Below are 21,631 nucleotides of genomic sequence, written 5' to 3'. Positions count from 1 at the left end.
TGTACTGCATCTGGACTAGCCATTCTCCGAGTCCACGCGCCACCTCCTCTGTAGCTCCCAGACGATATGGGTAATAGCCGTTGGAACGGCGTTCCAGCCAAACTCATCCCTACACATCCTCTGGACCAAATTGTCCGGAGTAGTGTCATCCCCGCATGTGGCAAGCATGCGGTCACGCATTGTGCGAAAACGCGGGCACACGAACAAAACGTGTTCCGCCGTCTCCTCTAAACTATTGCACACTGGGCATTCGGGAGAATCCGCATGCCCGAAACGGTGTAGATAAATACTGTCGGAAGCAACCATGACCTGTAAGGACCTGTGTCAGGTGGAATGTAACTTCCCCATGGCGCCTATTAATCCAACTATCTACCCTCGGTATCAACCTATGGGTTCACCTTCCTTTGGTGGAACTGTCCCACGCGCGCTGCCATTTGACCATAGAGGCCATCCTGGCAGTCCTGCGTATGCCTCTTGTGCCGCGCATTTCGAAGCACTCCATGTCCTCACTGATAAGAATGCTGATAGGCACCATACCAGTAATGACGGAGAGAGCGTCGTGTGACACGGTACGGTACGCGCTCGCAATCCTCAGACACATACTGTACAGTGACCCCACACCGATGAATACCCTTAATTTTGTACACTGTTTATGAATCACCGTGTTGATCAAATGAGTGATTCATAAACTGTGGTCATTTTTGCCGATTCATAAATTGTGGGGTCACTGTACTTTCCAGCTTCCGTCGGTAGCATTCAGTACTTAACGCGGTGCCGAACGCCGGGCCGCCATACCTAAGTATGGACGTAGCAACACTAGCCAGAAGCTTGCGCTTACTGGCGTACACCGCAGAGCTATTGGACATCATCCGGGACAGTGCCGCAATAGCTGTGGAGGCTCTTTTACAGGCATAATCGACGTGGCTACCGATCATCACGCCCAAGTGTTTGACAGAGCGCTTAGACATGATAGTGCGCTCTCCTACACTGATCTCCGTCTGCTGCGCCGATTGCATGTTGTTAACAACCGTCACCTCTGTCTTGTGGTGAGCCAATTCCAGTTTCCTGGACCGCATCCACGCCTCCACAACCTTGATCGTGTGGTTGGTAGTCAACTTTACCTCCTCGATCGTTTCACCGTAGACTTTGAGCGTAATGTCGTCGGCAAATCCGACAATCACCACTCCCACTGGATATCTAACCTCAACACCTCGTCGTACATGACATTCCATAACACCGGACCCAGGATGGAACCTTGCGGGACTCCTGAGGTTATGTGAAAGCACTTCCGACCCACCTCCGTGTCGTAAACTAGTACGCGATTCTGAAAGTAGCTTTCGAGAATCTTGTACAAGTACTCTGGTATCCCCAGACGCAAGGGTCTCTGTCAGAATGCCAATGCAAATCCGTGGGGTGATGCCTTTAGGATCGTGATGACCAAGACGAGAGGTATAATGGTTCCTACAGACCAATCTCCAAAGATGTAGGAGAGGATCATCGAGAGGCTTTTTTCGCGTCATGATCCTAGTCCTTGGCCTCCTTTCGTAGCACAGCCGGGGACTGGGGCTGGCGATGAGGAGAGGGTCACCGATGTGGAACTTGCGGGGATAGCTAAGTCCCTTAGCGTAGGTAAGGCCCCAGGTCTGGACGGAATTCCGAACCTGGCCTTAAAAGTAGCTATTGCAGAGGCTCCCGAGATGTTCAGGTCTGCTATGCAGAAATGCCTGTACGAGGGAGTTTTCCCAGACGCTTGGAAGAGGCAGAGCCTGGTACTATTGCCAAAGGCGGGGAAACCACCCGGAGACCCGTCGGCATATAGACCAATATGCTTGATTGACACGGCGGGGAAGGTGCTCGAAAAGATCATCCTCAATAGAATGTTGAGGTTCACCGAGGGCGAAAATGGTCTTTCGAGTAACCAGTACGGCTTCCGGAAGGGGAAGTCCACCGTAGACGCTATCTTGTCGGTTACAAAAACCGCCGAGAAAGCACTCGAGCCTAAGAGGAGGGGAATTCGCTTTTGCGCAGTAGTGACTCTGGATGTTAGGAATGCGTTTAATAGCGCCAGCTGGTCTGCTATTGCCGATGCGCTCTTGCGTCTGGAGATACAGGAGTACCTGTACAAGATTCTCGGAAGTTACTTTCAGAATCGTGTACTAGTCTACGACACGGAGGTGGGTCGGAAGTGCTTTCACATGACCTCAGGAGTCCCGCAAGGTTCCATCCTGGGTGTTATGGAATGTCATGTACGACGAAGTGTTGAGGTTAGAGTACCCAGTGGGAGTGGTGATTGTCGGATTTGCCGACGACATTATGCTCGAAGTCTACGGTGAAACGATCGAGGAGGTTAAGTTGACTACCAACCACTCGATCAAGGTTGTGGAGGCGTGGATGCGGTCCAGGAAACTGGAGCTGGCTCACCACAAGACAGAGGTGACGGTTGTTAACAACATGCAGTCGGCGCAGCAGACGGAGATCAGTGTAGGAGAGTGCACTAACCTGTCGAAGCGCTCTGTCAAGCACTTGGGCGTGATGATCGACGATAAGCTTACCTTCGGTAGCCACGTCGATTATGCCTGTAAAAGAGCCTCCACAGCTATTGCGGCACTGTCCCGGATGATGTCCAATAGCTCTGCGGTGTACGCCAGTAAGCGCAAGCTTCTGGCTAGTGTTGCTACGTCCATACTTAGATATGGCGGCCCGGCGTGGGGCACCGCGCTAAGTACTAAATCCTACCGACGGAAGCTGGAAAGTACTTACAGGCTTATGTGCCTGAGGATTGCGAGCGCGTACCGTACCGTGTCACACGACGCTCTTTGCGTCATTACTGGTATGGTGCCTATCAGCATTCTTATCAGTGAGGACATGGAGTGCTTCAAAATGTGCGGCACAAGAGGCATATGCAGGACTATCAGGATGGACTCTATGGTCAAATGGCAGCGCGCGTGGGACAGTTCCACCAAAGGAAGGTGAACCCATAGGTTGATACCGAGGGTAGATAAATGGCTTAATAGGCGCCATGGGGAAGTTACATTCCACCTGACACAGGTCCTTACAGGTCATGGTTGCTTCCGACAGTATCTACACCGTTTCGGGCATGCGGATTCTCCCGAATGCCCAGTGTGCAATGGTTTAGAGGAAATGGCGGAACACGTTTTGTTCGTGTGCCCGCGTTTTCACACAATGCGTGACCGCATGCTTGCCACATGCGGGGAGGACACAAACCCGGACAACTTGATCCAGAGGAAGTGTAGGGATGAGTTTGGCTGGAACGCCGTTTCAACGGCTATCACCCGTATCGTCTGGGAGCTACAGAGGAGGTGGCGCGTGGACTCGGAGAGTGGCTAGTCCAGATGCAGTACAAGAGGTGGTCCAGGGGTTCGGAGTCGGCTTCGTAGGTCATACCGGTGCTCTGCGGTCGAGATCGACCCTTACAGCGATTATGTGGCCGCGGAGAGGAAGTCCCGGTAGCGGTGCTGTCGTGGCGTCATTCTACTGGGTTGGATCTGAGCCCGCGGTTGGAAAGGGGTCCCCGGCAAGGGTCGGGGTAGGTGAGACCCTGCTGTCTGCAACCTACGGATGCATCTGATAGGGCCTGAAGGGTAGTGATACCCTTCCTTTGCGGGCAGGTCAGATCGGGTTGCATGTGGGCATCAGTTCTTGATGTCCGCTCAGCAGTAGGGCGCGGGCGGAGTTGACCCTGCTCGCCTTCCGAGGACAAAGGGAGTGGCGAGGACCACTCGGGAAACTGGCTAAGCGCCAGCATGCTACCGTGATGGATTCTCCAAAGCGAGTCATCGATGTTCGTTGCAGCAGGTTACGCAGCCAACCTTGTGGGTGCGATGTGCACTAGCCCCTCTCTGAAGCAATACCTTCTTGGTGGTTCCGGAGAGACGTAGGGTTTGGCGACCATAGAAATGGTTTAGTGGGTACGAGGAGAGAGTAGTCCTGGCTTTTACTTTTGTTGTAGAAGACAGCCTCAGACCTACACTACCCTAACCTTCTGTTAGGGTGTCTGTTGAGCAGATTATCCCCCTATGGTTTAGAAGGAAAAAAAAAAGACGGAAGCCTTCGATTTCGTGGAAGGTCTTATGATAAGTAAGGCCGTCAGGTGAGGAGCTACCAGGCGGCGCCCGTAAGGTTAGGCGTCTGTTAACCCCGAAGGTCAACAGTATAGCCGGCAAGTCGGACCCTAGCCAGGCGTACAGGAAGGACGGGAAAGGTGGACCGAAAGAGGCCAGCTTGTCCTGGATCGAATGAAACAGGGGATTGCGACTACTGCACTGATTGGTTCTCAACAACTACAAGTTAGGGCGGGTCCGGGGGATGACGCCCCTTAGACCAAAATAGAGTGGGAGAAGTAGACGTAACCTCAGAAGGTGCTGGAGCGTAGAGACAGTCTAGGAAATGTGGGAGAGCTGGTGCGGAGCGTGAGAAGGATGACATGTTCGTCATCAAGACTGAACAGTCCAAGTATTTGGAAGCCTTGAAGGCGATGAGGAGCGACGCCAAGCACGTGGATCTAGGAGCCGCGGTGCGTAACGAGCTCAAGTGCGACAAAGATCGCAAGGGCGCAAAAGTATGGCGAAAGAGGTCCTGGGCGTCGAGGAAGAACTCGTCACGGCACTGGTGCTGGTGGGTGAGGACACAGGTGAGCTTGGTAGCTCCCTGTGGCGAATGCTAACAAGTTCGTTAAAGTAGAAAAGCTCAAGGTGGGCTGGTCGGTATGCTAACTGACCTTGCACGAGCCACCGGAAGTTTGCTTTACTTGTCTGGAACTATGTCACAAGTCACGAACACAAGCCATGGGACTGTAATGGCCCTGAAGCAAGCTGCGCAGGTGGTGCAGCGACGAAGGCCATAAGGGACGAGTCTACTCATGTGTTTGATTTGCTCCGGGAAATCCTGGTAACAATCCGCAAACAACTAGCAACGGCTGGTCCAAGGTGCCCACCCTTCAAAAGATCCGTAGCTGACAAATCACAGTGCAGCTAAACCTGAAGCGCTGTGACGTAGCTCAGCAACTGCTTGTCAGGCAGTTTTTAAGTGGGGGACGGATGTTGCCATCATAGCGGACCCATACCGAGTACCCGCCTACAGTGGCAATTGGGATGGGTCCAGAGAAATGGTGGCGATATGAAAGACGGGTAAATATCCCGTACAGGAGTTGGTGTCTACTACCTACTTATGAGGGCTTCGTGGTCTCCAAAGTAAACAGGGGTCTTCTTCTGTAGCTGTTATGCGCCCCCGCAGTGGTCGATCGGACAGTTCATGCAGACTGAATTGAATGAAGACCGCGGGGACAGGGCGGAAGCTGTTTGCAATAGCAGGTTCCGGACGGAGTTCCGAACCTGGCCTTAAAAGTAGCTATTGTAGGAGCTTTGGGATGGATGTTCAGGTCTGCTATACTGAAATATCTGGACGACGGAGTTTTTCCAGAGGTTTGGAACCGCGAGAGCCTGGCTCTATTGCTAAACGCGGGGAAACAACCCGGAGATCCATCGGCATCTAGACCAATATGCTTGATCGGGAAGGTGCTCGAGAACCGGCTGTTAACGAGATATTTAGCATTGGGCTAGTAGGTAAACCGATCAGAAACTGTTATTCATAAAAAAATCAAAATACTCTATTTCTTTTTCGTAACATTTTTTCTACATCAAAAACCACCATACTCCACGACCAATAGTTGCCCGCAACCACACTGGATCTACATACCAACCATGCAGCCTGTCCAGCAGAGGTGAACGCTAACGGAATTTCTAATACGATTTGTCGGCTTTGGCGCAAAAATTTCCATTCCAATCCACAACCCGTAGCGATTCTTAACGACTTAATAAACGAGATTACAGGACATCGCGGGATGCCAAACCGGAGTAGGAACAGCAGCAGCATTAGTAGTCGTAGTCGATGCCATGCAAAGGAGAAGTGAAATCCATCGGTACACGGCAAGATGCCATTTTACCACCACAGCAGCGTCTGTACATGGTTTGCTTGGAATTTGGAGAACTACTCTAAATCTGTACGTGATTTAAAACTTTTCTGATTATTTTAAGGATTTCATGAGATTGACTACATATTGCTATATGGAGGGCATTGGGTCTCTAGTTAGCCTAGTGGTTAAAGCTATGGATCGCCAATCCGGAGACGGCGGGTTCGATTCCCGTTCCGGTCGGGAGAATATTCTCGACTCCCTGGGCATAGTGTATCATTGTACTTGCCACACAATGTACAAATTCATGCGATGGCAGGCAAAGAAGCCCTTCAAATAATAACTGTGGAAGTGCTCTAAGAACACTAAGTTGAAGAGATGCAGGCCAAGTTCCAGTGCGAACGTTGAGCCATAAAGAAGAAGAAAAGAAGGGCATTGGAGATTCACAATGGTTTTGTATAAAGTGGAGTGCAATATGGGATTCAATATTATTTTAGTACTGTACAATTGGCTAGGCTATACGGCAAGTTGAAACGGATGGGGCAAGATGAAACACGAAGTTTTAAAATAGATGTCAATACAATTTGGAAATTTATCCTTCGCTGAAAGATGGTTTGAATCAAAAACTATGTGTTATGGTGATTAAACTGTTTATCATCATTAGAAAACATCATGTTAACCCGCTGTTTCATCTTGCCCCGGTGTACCTTACAGATAACCCAACCCCGGCTTAAAAGGATGTAAATTTTGAACTATTTTGTGTTTTTTTTTCTTTTCTAGATAGTGATTTCGGATATTTGGAAGTATTGAAATCTGCGAAGCTATCTCCTCACAGTAGCACAAATTTAGCATGTACCACGCATCCGGTTCCGGTTAGTACCGAGAAGCTGATCAATATGCAACCAGTTTACCTACTATCTCACTTCGGTTCCAATCCAACCTCCGTCGCAGGATACAACAGGCCAAAGGCCATGCGGAATGGGAAACCCAGAGCCAGTATGCACAGGAAAGAAGCAGAAAAAAAAGTACTCGCAACTCACCTTCGTTCGTGGGTACCACGTCCGGGTTCTTCTCGTCGTACATGTCCTCCGATTGGCTGAGCGGTAACGAGATTTTCTCCTTAATTGGTAGATTACCGGGCCGCTTGCCGAGACCGCCCGCCTTGCCGTTGCCGCTGGCCGTGTGGTGCCCCTTGCCGGGTTGACTGGTGCGCAGCTTCAGTGCGGCAGCGACGGCGATTATTATGCAGATTATCACCGTTAAAATGCCAATAAATATCCCGATCGATAGGATCGGCGATAATTCGAACTCGGCGTGTGGACCTGCCAAAGGGACAGAAAAGATAACGTTTAATGAGTCAGCAGCAGCAGCAGCACGGCATGTTCGGATGCTCAACGGGTGGGCCCTGGGGCACAACAGTCGCGCGCGCGGGATGTCCGATAGGGCCGAACTGCGACAGAACGCAGTTTTTTCGGCTGAAGGGCCCTCCATACAGTAATCAGTGGTGTGGAAATAAATATGTATAAATATCCTTAATCTTCATCATATTTGAAAACAGGTAGTGGAGCAAAAATATTATGACGGATAATGATATGGAATTGAACAATAATTAACAGAAACTGAGCTGGAAATACTTGAGATCTTGAATGCTGGAAAGGGATTAAAACATATTACATGTTAAAGTGATCGAATTCTTATTTTCCTATAGAACTTTGACCCATCATCATGTTTAATGTTTATATAGTCATTGCTGTAGCCACAAACGGGACGGGTTTGAAAATTATTCCTACCATCTTTACAGCACAATTCTATCACTGGGGTTCTCAAACTTGTGCAGCACGTGACCTACACAGCAAAAAAATATGAAAGTTAAACAGCACGTAAATTGAAGATCAACTGAAATTTGCGGCAGAAAAATGTAAATCAGCAACATTAACCGTCAACCGAGCTGCCCGCTGCTGGTCAGACGGTTTGTTTACAGATTTTAAAGCATATTCGCTTTAAATTTACATGCATCTGCTATAAATCATGCCAGCCACTCTCCGTCATCAGCCTTACGAACAACTGCTCGCAGCTGCGGCGGTTTCCCCGTTGTCTCTCTCAGTACTCTCTGCAGCAGCCGGAGCAAGTCGGCAATGCGTGCATTATGGTAGCAGCAGTTTAACTTTGACTGTCTACCATTCAACAAGCTGAGATAGCCGAGAGAGCTCGGGCGTGCTGCTCACACCCCAAAGATCTGAGTTCAATTCTCGCTTGGAGTTCAATTTTTCTTTATATTTTCTAACAGATTCCTGCAATGTAATTTTAGGATCGCACAAAAATTTACGTCATATATGACGGGGTCCTTTTGTTACATTCGATCCGTCATAATTTTACAGGTTTTTTTCGAACTGTGTACTTTCATTGACAAAATAATTTGGCAACCCACCTTCTTGTATTTGAATAGAAATAGTGATTTTAGAAAATTATGGACTGTAGTAGACTTGCGCGCGAGCGGCTGCGTTTTTTCGAAACTCTCACGCGCTTTTTTTGCTTCGCGTTGTTTTGATAATGGCGGCCGAATGGGGCACGTTCGATGTAGTACTAGATTTGTAGTAATGAACGGAAGTTTAGTATGGTGAGAAGGTCAATTCTCCGTTTCGGCAATGAAATGGTGCAAAAAGCTAAGGTATTATAATTATTTGCCTAATTTGATGCTGTTTGAGCAAAACTTTGGAAAAATCTGTTGTTTATGTAGCAAGAAATGGAGAAAACAACAACACTGTTGTTCAAAGCTTTGCTAAAAAAATCAAATTAGACAAAGAATCATAATACCTACGCTTTTTGCATCATTCCTTTGCAGAGACGGAGAATTAACCTTCCCACCATACTTAAATTCAGCTCAATACTACAAATCTAGTACTTCACCGATCTGTCCTATAGGACAGATCGGTGAAGTACTAGATTTGTAGTAATGAGCTGAATTTTTGTATGGTGAGAGAGAAGGTCAATTCTCAGTTTCTGCAAAGAAATGGTGCAAAAAGCGTGGGTATTAAGATTCCTTGCCTAATTTGATGCTGTTTGAGCAAAACTTTGGGCAACAGTGATGTTGTTTTCTCCATTTCTTGCTACATAAACAACATACACAGTTCGAAAAAAACCTGTAAAATTATGACGGATCGAATGTAACAAAAGGACCCCGTCATATATGACGTAAATTTTTGTGCGATCCTAAAATTACATTGCAGGAATCTGTTAGAAAATATAAAGAAAAATTGAACTCCAAGCGAGAATTGAACTCAGATCTTTGGGGTGTGAGCAGCACGCCCGAGCTCTCTCGGCTATCTCAGCTTGTTGAATGGTAGACAGTCAAAGTTAAACTGCTGCTACCATAATGCACGCATTGCCGACTTGCTCCGGCTGCTGCAGAGAGTACTGAGAGAGACAACGGGGAAACCGCCGCAGCTGCGAGCAGTTGTTCGTTAGGCTGATGACGGAGAGTGGCTGGCATGATTTATAGCAGATGCATGTAAATTTAAAGCGAATATGCTTTAAAATCTGTAAACAAACCGTCTGACCAGCAGCGGGCAGCTCGGTTGACGGTTAATGTTGCTGATTTACATTTTTCTGCCGCAAATTTCAGTTGATCTTCAATTTACGTGCTGTTTAACTTTCATATTTTTTTGCTGTGATAGTTATCCAAAGTTTTGCTCAAACAGCATCATATTAGGCAAGGAATCATAATACCCACGATTTTTGCACCATTTCTTTGCAGAAACTGAGAATTGACCTTCTCACCATACAAAAATTCAGCTCATTACTACAAATCTAGTACTACACCGAACGTGCCCCATTGAGAAACCGATGTTGTAAATTTTGTCTTGGGAAGAGTTTGTGAATTTATCTCCGGTTCGTTTTTTATTCCCATCGGGGTTCGTCAACATTTTCGCGTGTTTTGTCTGTAGTTTTTGGTAATATTGCTGCTGGATGTGCAGGACACGCAAATCACCGACAAACTGACGTGGTGGCTAGTGCAATGCGTCGTGGAATGCGCGTCCAAAAGTTTAAATTAAAAACCGTTGAAACACTATCGCCATCTGTTGATTTTCGTTCAGAAGTATATTGACCGAACAATATCGAGCACTCTTAAATAATATCGCATATACATGTGTTGAAATGGGAAGATTTTCCTACGTCGAACGATGCTCTCTAAAACGACTAGGTACAAATACTTCTCATGTTTGTCGAAAAAAAGCAAAATCAATTAATTCTATTGTAAATGTAGCTTTTTTGTAAGTGCTGAACACTAAATTATCACACAGATTTTCATTCCTTTTTGGATTTGTTTAAGAGTGCATGTTTACATTTCGTTGCATCGTCGGCGTCGCCCTCGTGAGCGCTCCCTTCCTCGTTTTGTTGATATTCGGCTAATTTTATGTCAATACCAACATTATCATATCATCATAATATCCTCGATAATATCCAAAGTAATTGTTCCTGAAGCAATACTTTCTATTCCTTTCTCGAATGAGGGCTTAATTTTGTGAGATTTTTTTGTACAAAACATGAAATAGTGGACGGCCGAGCACTCGATATCGAAGCGGTAACAAGAGCAGCAGCAACGTACGTTGTCGTCGCGACGTCCGTTGAATTCGGTGGGTGAAAAAAGTATAGCATGCAGATGGTAACAGCTACTAATAGTGGTATCATTTAACTACGACTGAACATAACTTTCTCTATTTTTACACTCAAATGCATTAGTAAACCCTAAAATGTTACATTCCGAGTGCTGACCAACAAGGGCGTAGCCAGCTTTTTGGTCAGGGGGGGGCAAGCACCCTTAGCAAATTTGTGCCTACTAGCTTCTATATCTATACGCAGTACGATGAAATTGAATATAATAACATGATATTCTAAAAGCATTATTTAACCCTTCAGCAGTCACGCTGATGTATTTTGTACAATACGTTAAAAAAAACTCGGCTGATCTACATGATCCAAGTTGGTGCTGGTAGCGGTGAGCAATTTCTGAAAGATTAAGGATTTTTAGGACTAGAATTTCCTGATTCCTGTTTGAGTCCTTTTTAAATTATCTTCCAATACTATTCGCTGGAGGAATTCCTCCAGAAATTCTTGAAATAAATAAAAATAAATCATCAGATAAACCTGGAGAAGTTTTTGGGTACATCTTTGAAAAGATGATTGAAGGATTTCTAAAATTTCCAAAGGAACTCCTGAATGATTTTTTGAAGAAAACCTGAGAGGAATTTCTATAGGAATAATTTGAGAAATTCCCGGAGCAATCCCTGGAAGACTTCCTGGATAAATCTCTGGCGCCTGGAGGAAGCCCTATAGAATCCCTGGAAGAATTCCCGTAGAAATTCCCGGAGGAAATTCCTGAGAAATTCCCGGAGGAATCCCTGGCAGAATTTCTGGGAGTATACCTGGAGGAATTCCTCTATATATTATGGGAAGAATACCTAGAGACATATTTGAAGAGATCTCATGAGGAAATCCTAGAAGAAATTCTAGATAAATTTCTGGAGGAGTCCTTGGAGGAAGTTCTGGAGAAATTCCTGGAAGAATTATTGGATGAGACCCAACAGGAAATCCTGAAGAAATTCCTGGTGATATTTCTTGAAAGAATTCTTGAAGCAATCCCTGGAAAAATCACTGAAGAAATCTCCAGAGGAATTCTAGGAGGAATTGCTGGAGAAATTTCTGAAAAAAATCCCTTGAGAAATTCCAGGAAGATTTCCTGGAGGAATTTCTGGATGATTCCCGGGAGGAATCTCTGGGAATATCCCTGAGGAAATTCGTGAAGAATTACCTGCAGGAACCCCTGAAGCAATTCCTGATAAATCTCTGAAAGAATTCCTGGAAATTCGTGAAAGTATTCCTGGAGAATTTCCTGGAAGAATCTCTGAAGAAATTTCTTAAGGATTTCCTGAATTGCTGACATAAGTTCTGAAGGATGTCCAGGAGCAATTCCTGGAGAATTTCCTGGAGGAGTTCTGAAGAAATTCCTGGGGTATTTCTTGCAGGAATTCCTGGATAAAATCCTAGATAATTGCCTGAAGGAATTCCTAGAGGTATTCCTGTGATGACTGCTGGAGGAATCGCTGGAGGAATTCTTGGAACTGGATGAATTTCTAGAGAAATCTCCAGAGAAATTCTTGGAGATTTCTATTTCTATGTCTGGATCCTTGAAGAAATTTGTGGAGAAATCCCTAGAGGAATACCTGGGGGAATCCCTGTAAAATTCCTGTAGGCATTCCAAGAAGTTCTCCTCCTCGAACAATTTCTGAAGAAATCCTTAGATGATTTCCTGGAAGAATCCTTGGAGGAACTTCTGGAGAACTTCATGGAAGAATCTTCGAAGGATTTTCTGGAGGAATCCATGGTAAAATCCCTGGAGAAATTCTTTGCCGAAATCTCGGAGGAATTTCTGATGAAATTCCTGGAGAAATGGCAGGAGGAATCCCCAGAGGAATTGCTAACAAAATTTCTGAACGATGTCCTGGGGTAACTCCTGGAGGAATTCCTGGAGGAGTTCCTGGATGAGATCCTGTATAAAATCCTGGAGGAATTACTAGAGGTATTTCTGTGGGAATTGCTGGAGGAATCCATGATGAAATTCCTGGAAGAATCTTTAGAGGAATTCTTGAAAGCATTACTAGATAAGTTTCGAGAGGAATCTCCAGAGGAATTCTGGGAGATTTATATAATTTTTCTATTTCTGAAAAAAATCCCTTGAGAAAATCTTGGATGAGTTTCTGGCGGTATTTCTGGAGGAATTCCTTGAGACATCCTCGAAGGTATCCTGAAGGAATCTCTGGGGGAATCCTTGATGAAATTTGTGAATAAATTCCTGGAGGAATCTCTAGAGGAATTCCTGGAAAAATGCCTGGAGGAATCCCTGAAAAACTCCTGAGGGTATTCCTGGAGAATTTCCTGCAAGAATTTTAAAGAAACCCCTAAAAAACTGGAAGAATCCTTGGAGGAACTTCTGGAGGATTTTCTGGAGAAATCTTCGAAGGATTTCCTGGAGGAATCCCTGGGAAAATTCGTGGAGAAATTTGTGGAGAAATCCTTAGAGGCATTCCTGGAGCAATTCATGAAGGAATATTAGGAGAAATTCTTGGAAAAAATCCCAGAAGATTTTCTGGAAAAATTCCTGGAGAAATTGCTGGCATAATTTCTGAAGGTTTTCTTTTGAGAATTACTGCAGGAATCCTTTAAGAAATTCCTGAAGGAATATTTGGAGAAATTCTTGCAACAATTACTGGATGAATTTCTGGGGAATCTCTAGAGAAACTCTGGGAGAAATTTTTGAAAAAATCCCATGAGAAATTCCTGGAGGAATTTCTAGGGATATATCTGGAGAAATTCCTGGAGAAATCCTCGAAGGAATTTCTGAATGATTCCTTGGGGGAGTTCTTGGGGAAATTCGTTGAGAAACCCTGGAAAAATCCTTGAAGAAGTTCCTGGAGGAAGTTTTAGCGAAATTCCTGGAGGAATCTAAGCCTGGAGGTAAATCTACAAGACTTCTTGGAGGAATTTCTGAAAAAAATCTAGAAGGTATTTCAAGAGAAAATCCTGGTAGTATTATCGAAAGAATCCCTGAAGGATTTCCTAGAGAAACTCCTGGAACAACTCCTGGAGAATTCCTGGAGGAATTCATGGAGGAATCGCTGAAAAAAATTCTGGAGAAATCTCTGCAAGAATCCAAGGATGAATCTCTGGAAGAATGCCTGGAAAATTTCCTGGAAGAATGCCTAAGAGAATTTTCTTTCTAGCGGAATTCTTGGAGGATTCCTTGAAGTAATTCCTGGAGAAATCTTTAGATGAATTCCTGTTGGAGTCTCTGGAAACAATCCTTAGAGGAAACCCTCGAAGATTTCCTGGAATTTCTGTAGGAATTCATGGTATAATTCTTGGATGAATCCCGGAAGCAATTATTAGAGGAATCTGGAGGAATGCCTGGAAGAAGGAATGCATTGAGGAAAAGTTGGAGGATTTCTTGGAAGAATATATGAAGAAAAATCTTGTAGAAATTCTTGGAGGGATCCCTGGAGGATATCCTGGAGGCAACTCCTGGAGAAATTTCTAGATAAAATGAAATACCTTGAAGAAATTCGTGGATGAATCTCTTAAGAACTTCGTAGAGAAATACCAGGAATAATTCCTGAAGAAGTCGCAGATGGAATTCTTGGAGAAATTCTGGAGGAATCCCCAGAAGAGTACCTGATGAAACTCCAAAAAGAATCCCGGAAGCAATTTCAAGAGGAATTCCTAAGGAAATTGCTAAACAGTTTCTGGAGGAAGTACTGAATTATTTCCTGGAGAAGTTTCTTAAAAAATACAAGGAGGAATTCCTGAAGGAATCTTAAGAAGAGTTCCATGGAGAATCTTTGTAGAAATTTTTAAAATAATTTGTTGCAGAAAGAATCACAGAAGAAATTCCCTATTTTGGCCCTGCAGAAAATCTTGGAGGAATCCATGGAGGAATTCCTGGAGTATATCCTAGAGAAATGCCTGTAGGATTAACGGAGGAAGCCCTGAAAATACTCCTGGAGGAATCTCTAGAAGAATTCCTGAAGGAGTTTCTGGAGGAATCTCTAGAGGCATTTCTGAAGGAATCCCTGGATGATTGTTTAGAGAAATCCCTGCAGCAATTCTCAGAGGGATCCCTGGAATGATTCCTGGAGGAATCACTGAAGAAATTTGTGGAGGAATCCGTTGAGAGATTCCTGTACGAATCCCTGAAAGAATTCCTGAGGAAATTACAGATATATCAAGCTTATAACACATTGTGTTATGTTGATATGAAATTTTTCTATAACTTATTTTGTTGTAAACTAGATGCAGGATGATGTCAAAATAATTAAAACTGTAACAAAAAGTGCACCGGTCTAATCAAAATAATAACCTATTCTGCTATGATCAGAACAAAATTATAACACAATATGATATAAATTTTAGCTTCAAGAAAACAAGTTTCTATCATATTTTGATACAATTGTGTAAAATGATGTTCCGAATGTCAAAGATTCAGAACTAAATTATTTCACAATGAGTTATTGAACATCATTTATAACATAATATGATATAATTGAGTTATTATATTTTTAAACACCAATGATGTTAAACATGATTATATCACAATGAGTTATACATATCGTGGTTTGTTATAATTATGTTATATTTTTGTTAGAATCTTCTAGTCGGGAACTCCTTAAAAAGTGTTCCTAGGGGAATCGTTCGAGGAGTTTTTAAATAATCCCTTGGCTTGTTCCTGAAAGAAACACGGAAGAAATTCCCGGGTGAATCCCTGGAGGAATTCCTGGAATAAAAAACATGAGGAATTCCTTGGGAAATCCCAGGAAAACTTTCTTAACAAACAACTGGACATATTTCTGTTGGGGAAAAAAATATGGAGCAATACATATCTGCAATAACTTTTGGTCAAATTATTGTTCGAATCTTTGGATGGACCCAAAAATGAATGTTTTGCACAATGTTTTAAGGAACTCCTGGATTTTTTCGCAAATCTGTGATAAAATTTCCTGTAAGATATTCCTGTTGAAATACTTCGAATTATTTCAGATTGAATTATATATCTAGAGGAATTCTCGAATGAATATATGGAGAAGTTCCTGAAGAAATCTCTGAAGGAACACATGCAGAAATACCCAAAAGATTTTCTTTTGGGAATCACTGAAGAAATTCCTGGAGGAATCCTCGAAAAAACTCTGGAACAGTCACTGGGGGAATCTCTATAGAAATCGCAGGATAAATTCCCGGAGGAATGTCTCGTGTAACCCATAGAGGAACTCTTGAAAAATTCTCTGGAGCAATCTATGATGGAATCACTGAAAGAAGCTATGGAAAAAATCCTAGAGGAATTCGTCGATGCATCCTTACAGAAGTATCTATAAAAAAAATCTGTAGCAATCGTGGGAGGAATTCTTGGAACAACCAATCACTATCGGAAGAATTCACGAGAGAGAAACTCCTGGAGAAGTCCCTTGTGGAATTTCTGAAAGAATTCCTGGAGAAGTTCCTGAATAATTGCCTTAGAGAATTTTTGAAGGTGTCCTTGAAAGCATTTGTAAAGAAATGCCAGGTATTTTGCTCTTAGCATGACGTTTGTTTGAATTGAATAATAGTGAAAATTCGTGTTGCAGTAGCACATAGCTACACTCTATAGCAGCATATAATTCTACTAAGTCCTTCTTTTTCCCTACCGGAACCGGTTCCGGCATATCTGGAAAATTTGGCATGCTGTTTTTGTATTGCATGAATAAACATCACAAAGTTTAGCCATTCGACCAAGCTTGTTATTTGGTAAAAAATCGAAGATAAGATTGAAGTGGTTCTCTTGGTGAAATATTTGGCGAAATTTCCTGTGGTTCTCGAGTAAAAAGGGTTGGTAATTGCGGATAAAACCTAGATTATTATTATATTAAATTTTTTAGATATTTTTTTTCTGGAACTCTGAATTATTGATAATATTTAAGTTGACTCGATATTAAAAATTAATCTGGCGGCCAGGGGGGGCCACGGCCCCCCCCCCTGCCCCCCTCTGGCTACGCCCATGCTGACCAAGTCGCAGACTCATATGATCAGCTATCACGTGTTCTTGTTAACAAATTCGAACAAGACGACGCTTGCATAGGCGTCGTCATTTTGACAAGCGTCACTTTCAGTTTGACATTTGCGACCACTGGCCTTTGAATTGATCGTTTTATTTCTTCGGTCATGTGCCGAGCTCGAGAGTCACGTCAGTTCGTCGGTGCGCAAATGGTAGTCAACAATTTCGTCTCGAGAGTACTGGAATTCATATAATTTGTTGAGTCTGTCCTGTACATCGCTGTGGTTCCTAAACGTTGACCAAACGTATACTTTGGACTTAACCCTTCCACTAACAACACACAAACTCCCGTGACACCTAGGCCTGATATGACGGTCTCTGCACAACTTTCTTAGATGTAGAACTAATCTTCCTCTCCCATCCCTCAGCTGTTGCAAGGACGTGGCCAGGACAGCTCTCAGGCGTTTGAGGATTGCGTCAATCTTGTGTTAGAGTCAATGATTAGGGTTTCTCTTATCAGCGGTCTGGGGCTGTACCACCTATGAATTTGTGCGACTCGCTCAATGCTAATGGCAATGCTAAATAGTGATTTAAGAAAATTCAATTTTTTTTATTTTTTTTTATCTCTACTAACGATATTTTCAGCCCTAGGCTAGTTCATCTCGGGACCCACACTTTTCTTCCCTTCCGAAGGAAGAATCCACATTTTGTGAGTTTGTCGGGAGTGGGATTCGATCCCAGGTCCTCGGCGTGAGTAGTGTGCGGTAGTTCGGCAGCAGCAAAGTTTCGCGCGCTGGCTTTGCTAGATTTTTGCGATTTTTTTTTCTCTGCGGGGCTCCGACGACGGGACGCCAAGCAGTCAGTAGTGTGCGGTAGTTCGGCAGCAGCAAAGTTTCGCGCGCTCGCTTTGCTAGATTTTTGCGATTTTTTTTCTCTTCTCTCTGCGGGGCTCCGACGACGGGACGAGTGTGCGCGCGCCGTGGTTGAGTCGGTTCTGAATTTTTCGCTTCCCTTCGGCGCTAGTTTCCGAAACACTTTTAGTTGATAATAAATATTTTCTTTTATTTTTTGCATTTACACAAAAGAGTGAAAAATGTTAGTTCGGGTTCGCTGGTCGAGAAAAAATCCGGGCGCCGACAAGTGAGTCGCGTTCAGTGTATTTCTGTGTGGAATAGACCAAAGGTTTCTGCTCCCTAGTGGAGTGGAGACGCGCGATAGAATTTTCTTTTTGGCTAGTTCTTACGTCGAAAAGTGGTCGGTTGTTAACGGCGGTTTGTGTATATTGATCCATTGTCAAATCATATCACCAACCATAGGTGACTCCCGGACTGACAATGTTCCTTACCCTACTAACAAAAAATCCTTCCTGAGACAAACGTGGAGATGCAGCGAGTCGCGGTCTTTATAACAACGTTTGTCTTACTAACATTCCCTTCCATCCTCGATGACCGTAAGGACGTGGCCGGCGCCGTTATTGACCTTATTAAAGTTGAGAGCTCTCGACCTGTGTACATTGAGAATAGTAAGCTAGTTCCAAGCCCTATTTATTGGTTCCTTGTGCAATTTCGATTGCTCTGGTCAATCACGGAGTAGCAACTACGAATTGTGCGGTCATCTATGCTCATGCTCATGCTCATGCTCAGTGGGATTCGATCCCAGGTCCTCGGCGTGATAGTTTTTATTTTTCAATAACCATGTAAGTGGTTTGTGATTCCAAACTACTTCACGAACAATCTTTACGCGTAAAAGATCCTAGCATGAATCACCCAAGAACCCGCTTTTCTTTACTTGTACATAGTAGGTACGCTGTTTAGAAGAAGTGACATTTAATTTAAAACTAATTGTAAACAAAATTTGCTCTAGAAATCTGCTTTATGTTCAATTGAAGGAATGTGGCCAACTTGTGTTACGTTACTTGTTTTGTGGTTTAGTTGGTTAAAGTGCCGGTTTACCGAGTACGGGGCCTTCAATATCTGACAAATTTATCAAGCTCTATTTAAGCACCACTTTTTTACAATCGTTGTATTCTGATCCGTAGAGATACAATGCATTTATTATGAGTGAAAGAGATGATAACTACTCAAGAAAAATGAAAAAAAAAAGACTGTCAGATGACATTGTGATTTACTAGAGTTATATATACACTCCCGATCAAAAGTTTGGGGTCACCCCCTCAAAAACATGTAATTTTTTAGGCCCATATCTCCACCAATTTGCGTCCGATTTCAAAATCCTAGGCTTCATTAAAAAGATAATAATTCAAAGAAACTTTGAACATGATTTAAAAGAAACTTTTTCAAAAAATGTTGTATGTAAACTTAACCCAAAGTTGCCAAATTTAAAAAAAAATTAATATAAACTTACGGCAGTGTCGCTGGAAATTGGGTCGTCCAAATTTTAGGATGTTAGCGGTAATATAACCCATTTTGTATAAGCTTTCAACTGCCTTTTACAGAACTTAGCTAAAAATCTAGAAAAAAAGTTATTAAGTAAATTAATTCTTCATGTCATCGACCAAAAGTTTGGGGTCACCCCTCAATATGATGTATCGGCCAAAAGTTTGGGGTCACTATCCTTTCAGAATTCTCTCGTCAGAAAACGGTTAAGTAATTCTTGAAGCAACCCCGTAGAAAATACCTGATGGAATCTTTATAGGAATCACGACAAGAACCCTGGTTGGAAGCAGAGCAAGAATCCCTGGAGGATTCTTAGGAATATTTCCTAGAAAAAGTCCCGGAAAGTATTATTGAAGAAATCCCTGAAAAAAAAATAAAATTTCAAGGAATTCCGGCACGAATATTTAAAAGAATACCTGCAGGATTACCTGAAGAAATTTCGGCAGAAATCTGTATTCTTTCCCATTCCTTTTCGGGAGGAATGTGTCATTGACAATAAGCTGAGTGGATAAGGGTTAAAATACTCGCCAAACATATCATAGATTTGTCTTTGGATTTGTCTAGGATTTCATCCAGAATTTCTATGCAATATTTCTCGAAATTGCTTCAAAATATATTCGAAGGAATCGTCCTGGTAAACTTCACGAATGTCGTTCACAAAAACTCTGTTAAGCCCTTTTCCCCTCCCTGACTCTGCCAGGGTTCTCCTCTTTCCCTTCCCCGTCATACTTTTAAATAGATGAACCAGCCTAGGGCTGAAAATTTCTATAATAAAGAAATAATAATAATAATAATAACGAATGTCGTTGAGAGTTGTTAAAATTCATTCTTCATAAAATAAGTTACTTCAGCTGTTTTGCCGTTATTTTTGTTTGTCAAAACTCTTATAGGCTATCAGACACAAAAAGAACTTAAGAATTGAACAATATAAACCAAAATATTTCCGTTGATCTACCACATTAGTTTCCTCAGGAATAGCATAACAGGAATTGATTCAACATAAATATCTGTAGGTTAATCAGGAATTTCTTCAGCTATTGCGAGCACGTCTTACAAATCTTCAGAAATTACGCTAAAAGGACAGTTTAAAATCCCCAAACCTAGAATTTCTCAACCAATTTCTCAATTCCCGTAGGAGTTCCCGAAGAAATTTTTGAATTTTCATGAAGCAGTTCCTGGGGTCTCCAGTTAGCATTGTGGATAAGGCTTTTTATCGCCAATCCGTAGACGACAGGATGGATTCCCGTTCTGCTTAGGAACTTTCTTCGACTTCCATGGGCATAGCTACCGATTCATTCATGCATTGGCAGGCAAAGAAAGCCCTTCAAATAATAACTGTGAAAGTGTTCAAAATATAAGTGAGAAGTGAGAAGTGAGAAAAGCCAAATTCCGGTTGGAAGAAAAGAAGAAGAAAAATAAGCAGCTCATGGAAAAAATCCCGAATTATTTTCTGGAAAAATTATCAAACGTAAACCTAAAAAAAAATCTTGAAGCGATTGCAAGAGAAAATACCTAAACACCTTGAGAAAATCTCTCCAACAAAAACAGGAGAAATTTTTCCAGCAACTTCAGAAGATATCTCTCTAAGAATTCCTGAAAAACATTCTGGAGAACTCCTAGAGAAATACGCTGAAGGAGCATCTGGAGCAGTCCTTCAATAAATTGAAGGAACTCCAGGCAAAATACCTAGAAAAGCTCCAAGAGGATTTTTTGACGAAATTCCTCGAAAAACTTCTCAAGAAATTCTTCTAGAAATTCCAGAAGAAGTCCCTGAAGGAGCTCCTACAGAAATCTACGAAGGAGTTCCCGGTTAAATCTTCACAGAAGAAATCCCTGAGGGAGTTCCTGAAGAAATATTTCCAACAATTCAAGGAGAAATTCTTCAAAGAATTCCAGGAAAAATCCCTTAGAATATTCCTGGAAGAGACTCCGCAAAATTCCAGCAAAGAAATCATGCACACAATACTGAAGGAGTTCCTGGAAGCATCCCTGTAGAAATTCCTCAACGAATTCCAGGGTAAATCTCTGATGGTATTCCTGGAGGAAACCAAGATGAACTTCCTGAATGAAGATTAGGGTGGCTCACACTTATATGAAAAACAAAAATTTCGAAAAATGCCAAGTCTTACCTCCAGAATCGGTTGTTTTGGACTCCCAGACGTTCAAAAATTTGAGCAAAATCGATTAAGCCTAAGGGTGTGCTCAAAGTGCTTAAAGTTTGTATGGCAAAATGTATGCAGAAATCTTAAGTTTTCGTTTTCTGCCACTAGGGGGCGCTGTAAGCGTTTAATGATAAAACCCTTCGGTATTATTGTAGGTGACTATATGCCAAACAACTTTGTCGCCTGTTAAAAAGTTATACCCTAGGTATAGTGAGGCGAAACATTATGTTCGTTTTTCCAGTACATGTAAAGGAATAATATCAATAATGAAATCTCGACACTTCGCCTCATTTTGCCAAGGGTTTAACTTTTCTCCCAGGTAGCGGAGCACTTTGCGGTCTTCGACAAAGTTGTTTGGAATATAGTCACCTACAATAATACCACAGAGTTTTATCATTAAACGCTTACAACACCACCTAGCGGCAAAAATCGAAAATTTCAAATTTCTGCATACATTTGGCCACGTTTTCCCTCTCTCTCTCTCTTATTGGCGTAACGTCCTCATTGGGACAAAGCCTGCTTCTCAGCTTAGTGTTCTATGAGCACTTCCACAGTTATTAACTGAGAG

The 21,631-nt window shown here is 43.0% G+C and overlaps 1 protein-coding gene across 2 annotated transcripts in view; it reads right to left on the bottom strand.

The window, feature by feature from the left end:
• The window catches only part of LOC109399785 (synaptogenesis protein syg-1), a 611,559-nt gene that overhangs the window by 57,325 nt on the left and 532,603 nt on the right, over positions 1 to 21,631 (bottom strand). For both annotated transcript variants that reach the window (XM_062860224.1, XM_062860225.1), the window contains exon 9: positions 6,970 to 7,251. In XM_062860224.1, coding sequence (XP_062716208.1) covers positions 6,970 to 7,251 — 282 coding nt within the window. The remainder of the gene's footprint in view (positions 1 to 6,969; positions 7,252 to 21,631) is intronic.

The sequence above is a fragment of the Aedes albopictus genome, chromosome 3, assembly GCF_035046485.1.
Source record: "Aedes albopictus strain Foshan chromosome 3, AalbF5, whole genome shotgun sequence".
Lineage (NCBI taxonomy): Eukaryota > Metazoa > Arthropoda > Insecta > Diptera > Culicidae > Aedes > Aedes albopictus.
Note: the sequence above shows the minus strand (reverse complement) of the source record. Positions and strands in the feature narration are given on the sequence as shown.